The sequence below is a fragment of the Priapulus caudatus genome, unplaced genomic scaffold, assembly GCF_000485595.1.
Source record: "Priapulus caudatus unplaced genomic scaffold, Priapulus_caudatus-5.0.1 Scaffold536, whole genome shotgun sequence".
In the NCBI taxonomy this organism is placed as follows: domain Eukaryota; kingdom Metazoa; phylum Priapulida; class Priapulimorpha; order Priapulimorphida; family Priapulidae; genus Priapulus; species Priapulus caudatus.
The window spans coordinates 197,832-203,327 of NW_014577597.1; the positions used below are offsets into that span (position 1 = coordinate 197,832).

A 5,496-nucleotide genomic window follows, 5' to 3' on the forward strand; every position below is an offset into this window, starting at 1 on the left:
CCCGATTGGTGGGGGCGCGAGAGTGTGTGACGGTGGTGGGGAGCGAGAGTGTGTTACGGTGGTGGGGAGCGAGAGAGTGTGTCGTGGGGCTGAGGAGCGAGAAGTGTGTGACGGTGGCTGGGAGCGAGAGTGTGTGTATGGGGGGTGGGTGGGGAGCGACGAGTGTGTGAGCGGTGGGTGGGGAGCGAGAGTGGTGTACCGTGGTGGCAGGGAGCGAGAGAGTGTGTCGGTGGGTGGTGGAGCGAGGAGTGTCGTGTCGGTGGGTGGGGACGAGAGTGTGTGTTGGTGGGTGGGGAGCGAGAGTGTGTGTCGGTGGGTGGGGAGCGAGAGTGTGTGTCGGTGGGTGGGGAGCGAGAGTGTGTGACGGTGGGTGGGGAGCGAGAGTGTGTGTCGGTGGGCGGGGAAGCGAAGAGTGTGTGTCGGTGGGTGGCGAAGAGGTTGTCAGTGGTGGGAGCGAGAGTGTGTGTCGATGGCGCGGGGGAGCGAGAATTGTGTGTGTTCGGTGGGTGGCGAGCGAGAGTGGTGGTGCATCGGTGGTGGGCGAGCGAGAGTGTGTTGATCGGTGGGTGGGAGCGAGAGTGTGCTGTCGGTGGGTGAGGAGCGAAGTGTGTGTGCGGTGGGTGGAGAGCAAAGAGTGTGTGAGGTGGGTGGGGAGAGCGAGAGTGTGTGACGGTGGGTGGGAGCGACGAGTGTGTGTCGGTGGTGGGAGCGAGAGTTAGTGTGCTCGGTGGGCGGGGAGCGAGAGTGTGTGTCGGTGGCGGGGAGCGAGAGTGTTAGTCGGTGGTGGAGGAGCGAGAAGTGTTTTGTCTGGTGGTGGGGAGCGAGAGTGTTGTGTCGTGGTGGGACGAGAGTCTGGTGTCGGTGGTGGGCGAGCGGAGTGTGTGACGGGTGGGTTGGGGGCGAGAGTGTGTGTCGGTGGGTGGGGAAAGCGAGATGTGTGTGTCGGTGGTGGGGACGAGGAGTGTGTGAACGTGTGGGTGGGGAGCGAGAGTGGGGTGACGGTGGTGGGGAGGGGCAGAGTGTGTGACGGTGGGTGGGGACGCGAGACGTGTGTGTACGTGGGTGGAAGGCGAGAGTGTGTGTCGGTGGGTGGGAGCGAGAGTCGTGTGACGGTGGGCTGGGGAGCGGAGAGTGCTGGTCGGTGGGGCACGGGAGCGACGAGTGTGTGTCGGTCGGTGGGCGAGCGAGAAAGTGTGTGAAGCGGTGCGGCGTGGGGAGCAGAGAGTTGTGTTAGAGGTGGGGAGCGAGAGTGATGTGTCCGGTGGGTGGGGAGGGCGAGAGTGTGTGTCGGTGGGGCGGGAGCGAGAGCTGTGTGTCGTGGCTGGAGCAGCGAGAGTGATGTGTCTGTCGGGTGGGGAGCGGGTGTGGTGTCGGCTGGGTGGGGAGCCGAGAAGTGTGGATCGGGGGTGGGGGAGCGAGAGTGTGTAGACGGTGGGTGGGGGAGGCGAGAGTGTGTGTCCGTGGGTGGGGACGAAGAGTGTGTGTTAGTGGGCAGGGAGAGAGAATAATGTGATGTGGGTGGGAGCGAGAGCTGTGTGACGGTGGTGGTGGAGCCGAGGAGTGTGTGACAGGTGGGTGGGGATGCGAGAGTGTGTGACGGTTGGTGGAGCGAAGTGCGTGTTGTGGGGGGAGCGAGAGGTCGTGTGTCCGTGGGTGGGGAGCGGAGAGTGTGTTTGTCGTGGGTGGGAGGCCGAGAGTGTGGTCGGTGGTGGGAGCGGAGGTGTGTGAGGTGGGTGGGGACGTAGAGTGCGGTGGGTGGGGAGGAGAGCGTGTGACGGTGGTGGGGAGGCGAGCAGGTGTGTGTCGGGGGTGCGGGAGCGAGAGCTGTAGTGACGGTGGGTGGGGAGCGACGAGTTGTGACGGTGGTGGGAGCGAGAGTGTGTGTCGTGGGTGGGGACGAGAGTGTGTGTCTGGGGGTGGGGAGCGAGAGTGTGTGTCGGTGGGTGGGGAGCGAGAGTGTGTGTCGGTGGTGGGAGCGAGAGGTGTGTGTCGGTGGGTGGGGAGGCGAGAGTGTGTGGTCGTGGGTGGGAGGCGAGAGTGTGTGTCCGGTGGTGGGAAGCGAGAGTCGTGTGTCGGTGGGTGGGAGCGAGAGTGTGTGTGTGGTGGGTGGCGGAGCGAGGAGTGTGTTGTCGGTGGGTGGGGAGGCGGAGAAGTGTGTGGGGAGCGAGAGTGTGTGTTCGTGGGTGGGGGGGAGCGAGAGTGTGTGTCGGTGGGTGGGGAGCGAGAGTGTGTGTCGGTGGGTGGGGAGCGAGAGGTGCGTGTGTCGGTGGGGTGGGGAGCGAGAGTGTGTGTCGGTGGGCTGGGGAGGCGGAGAGTGTGTGTCGGTGGGCGTTGGAGCGAGGGAGTGTGTGAGGTGGTGGGGAGCGAGAGTGTGTGTCCGTGGTGGGGAGCGAGAGTGGGTGTCGTGGGTGGGACGAGAGTGTGTGTCGGGTGGGTGGGGAGCGAGAGTGTGTGTCCGGTGGTGGGGAAGCGAGAGGAGTGTGTGTTGGTGAGTGGGGAGCGAGAGTGGTGACGGTGGGTGGGTAGCGATGAGTGTGTGTCGGTGGTGGGTGTGAGCGAGTGGCTGTTGGTGGGTGGGGAGCGAGAGTGTGTGTATCGTGGGTGGAGCGAGAACGTGTTGTGACGTGTGGTGGGAGCGAGAGTGTGTGTCGGTGGGTGGGACCGAGATAGGTGTGTCGGTGGTGAGAGCAAGAGTGTGTGTTAGAGGCAGGGAGCGAGTGTGTGTGTCGGTGGGTGAGAACAGCGAAGAGTGTGTGTCGGTGGTGGGAGCGAGATGTGTGTGTCGGTGGGCTGGGGAGGCGATGAGTCGTGTGTCGGTGGGTGGGGAGTGAGAGTGTGTAGAGCGGTGGTGGGGAGCGAGAGTGTGTGTGGTGGTGGGAGCGAGAGTGTGTGTCGGTGGGCGTGGGGAGGGAGAGTGTGTGTCGGTGGGCCGGGGAGGCTGAGAGTGTGACACAGGGTAGGTTTGGTGGAGAAACGGTGATATCAACGATGTCAACAAAGCTACATGACAGGGTGTGTGTCTGTGTCAGTGGGGCAGGAGCAGTGTTGTGTGTGTGTGTGTGCTGTGCGGGGTCGTGTGTGTGTTGTGTGTGTTGTGTGTGTGTGTGTTCGGTGTGTGCTGTGGTGTGTGTGTGTGTTGTGTGTGTGTGTGTGTGTGTCGTGTAAGGGGAGGGCATTGTGAGTCGTTGTCAGTGGGGCAAGGTTTGGTGAGAAACGAATTAAAATAAGCGACGTCACCAAAGCTACACGCGTAACGTTGATAGAGAAACGATAATATCAACAACATCCACAAAGCTACACGATAGTGTTGCTGGAGAAACTGTAATATCAACGATGTCAACAAAGCTACACGCGTAGCATTGATGGAGAAACAGCTACATCGACCTCTACATAAGGAGCATGAAAAATCCCCCCCCCCCCCCCGCGTCCTAATCTACCTTTTTTGAGAAATGTACATAATTGCATATATTTACTCGTTCGTGGTAATGACTTTACTGTGAGCGTGAGCTTCTTCTTTGCTAGAGTCGGCCTGCTTCAACAAGGCAGACAGCTGCAAGACGGTGATCTGGAAATAAAGAGAGACGACATTCTAAAACTGTAGGTGTCATAATGAAATGACGAGAGACGACATTCTAAAACTGTAGGTGTCATAATGAAATGACGAGAGACGACATTGTAAAACTGTAGGTGTTGTAGCGAAACAAAAGGAGACGATATTCTAATCTCTGCAGAGAAGGGAGATAATACATCTCTATAGGTAAATTGAACCCCCCCCCGCCCCACACACATCACCGCCCCCGCCTCGTATTTCTTCCCCGCCCAATCATGTGGTAACCAGGCTCTCTCGCTCTCTCGCTCTCTCGCTCTCTCTCTCTCCCTCTCTCTCTCTGACTCTCTCTCTCTCTCTCTCCCTTGCTGCAGGCGCTCTGGCTTCCCGGCTCGCAGACGGAGCTCGCGATCGTCACCGCGGACTTCGTGAAGGTGTACGACCTCGCGGCGGACGCGCTCAGCCCGCAGTACTACTTCCTGCTGCCGAGCGGGCGGCTGCGCGACTGCTGCTTCGTGTTCAGCGACGATCAGCGAGCGATGCTGGCGATGTCGTCGTCGGGGCACCTCTACGCGCAGTTCATGCAGGACTACAGCCGCGCCGTGCACGGGCCCTTCTACGTGACGAACGTCATCGAGGTAACCGTCGCCATTGTTACGGTGTGCGCGTGCGGCGGTGCAGTGACTGGTGGCTTGTCGTTCGGCTATGGTGTAGTAGGTGTATGGTGTAGTATGGTGTAGTAGGTGTATGGTGTAGTATGGTGTAGTAGGTGTATGCAGTATGGTGTAGTATGGTGTAGTAGGTATGTCCGGTATGGTGTAGTATAGGATACGCTGCAACGTCTCACGTCGCTAAAATATTTATTACCCGAACTTTCGATTGTGTGTTCGAATATATTTTTGTACCCAAACTTCGGATGGCATTGCTGAAATGATGTTTTTTACCCGAACTCCCGATTACATTGCTAAAATTGTTTTTTACCCGTACTCCGAAAATGCGTTGCTGAAATGTTTTTTACCAGACTTCCTAATTGTATTGCTAAACCGATGGTTTATAACTTTCGATTGTGTGCTAAAATATTTTTAAGCCTGAACTTCAGATTGCGTTACTCCCGATTTCAATGATTATGCGATGTTATTTTGCGAAAAACGTAGGTCTGTAGAGTCAAGCTACCCCTCTCGCCACACAACTCCCATGTGTTTCATCCATTATTCTCTCTATCTCTATTAATCAAGGTCAACCACCAGGATCTGAAGGACAGTGGTGGGCAGGTGGCCGGCGGCGGCGTCTCCGTCTACTACTCACACGCCCTACAGCTGCTCTTCTTCTCCTTCCCTCTCCCTCTCCTCCTCCTCAAGGTCAATCACCAGGATCTCTCTCTCTCTCTCTGTAGGTCAACCACCAGGATCTGAAGGACAGCGGCGGGCAGGTGGCTGGCGGCGGCGTCTCCGTCTACTACTCGCACGCCCTACAGCTGCTCTTCTTCTCCTTCCCTCTCCCTCTCCTCCTCCTCAAGGTTAATCACCAGGATCTCTCTCTCTCTCTGTAGGTCAACCACCAGGATCTGAAGGACAGCGGCGGGCAGGTGGCCGGCGGCGGCGTCTCCGTCTACTACTCACACGCCCTACAGCTGCTCTTCTTCTCCTTCCCTCTCCCTCTCCTCCTCCTCCAGGTTAATCACCAGGATCTCTCTCTCTCTCTCTGTAGGTCAACCACCAGGATCTGAAGGACAGTGGCGGGCAGGTGGCTGGCGGCGGCGTCTCCGTCTACTACTCGCACGCCCTACAGCTGCTCTTCTTCTCCTTCCCTCTCCTTCTCCTCCTTCTCAAGGTTAATCAACAGGATCTCTCCCTCACTCTGTAGGTCAACCACCAGGATCTGAAGGACAGTGGCGGGCAGGTGGCTGGCGGCGGCGTCTACGTCTACTACTCGCATGCCCTACAGCTGCT

The 5,496-nt window shown here is 58.6% G+C and overlaps 1 protein-coding gene and 1 pseudogene across 1 annotated transcript in view; one reads left to right on the forward strand and one right to left on the reverse strand.

The window, feature by feature from the left end:
* Window positions 1-4,959, forward strand: part of LOC106811410 (E3 ubiquitin-protein ligase UBR4-like) — a 5,262-nt gene extending 303 nt beyond the window's left edge. The window contains exons 2-3 of the mRNA XM_014814999.1: window positions 3,922-4,185; window positions 4,783-4,959. Of these exons, the coding sequence (XP_014670485.1) occupies window positions 3,922-4,185; window positions 4,783-4,959 (441 nt within the window). The remainder of the gene's footprint in view (window positions 1-3,921; window positions 4,186-4,782) is intronic.
* Window positions 4,960-4,986: 27 nt separating this feature from the next.
* LOC106811411 overlaps window positions 4,987-5,496 on the reverse strand; it is a 1,192-nt pseudogene continuing 682 nt past the window's right edge.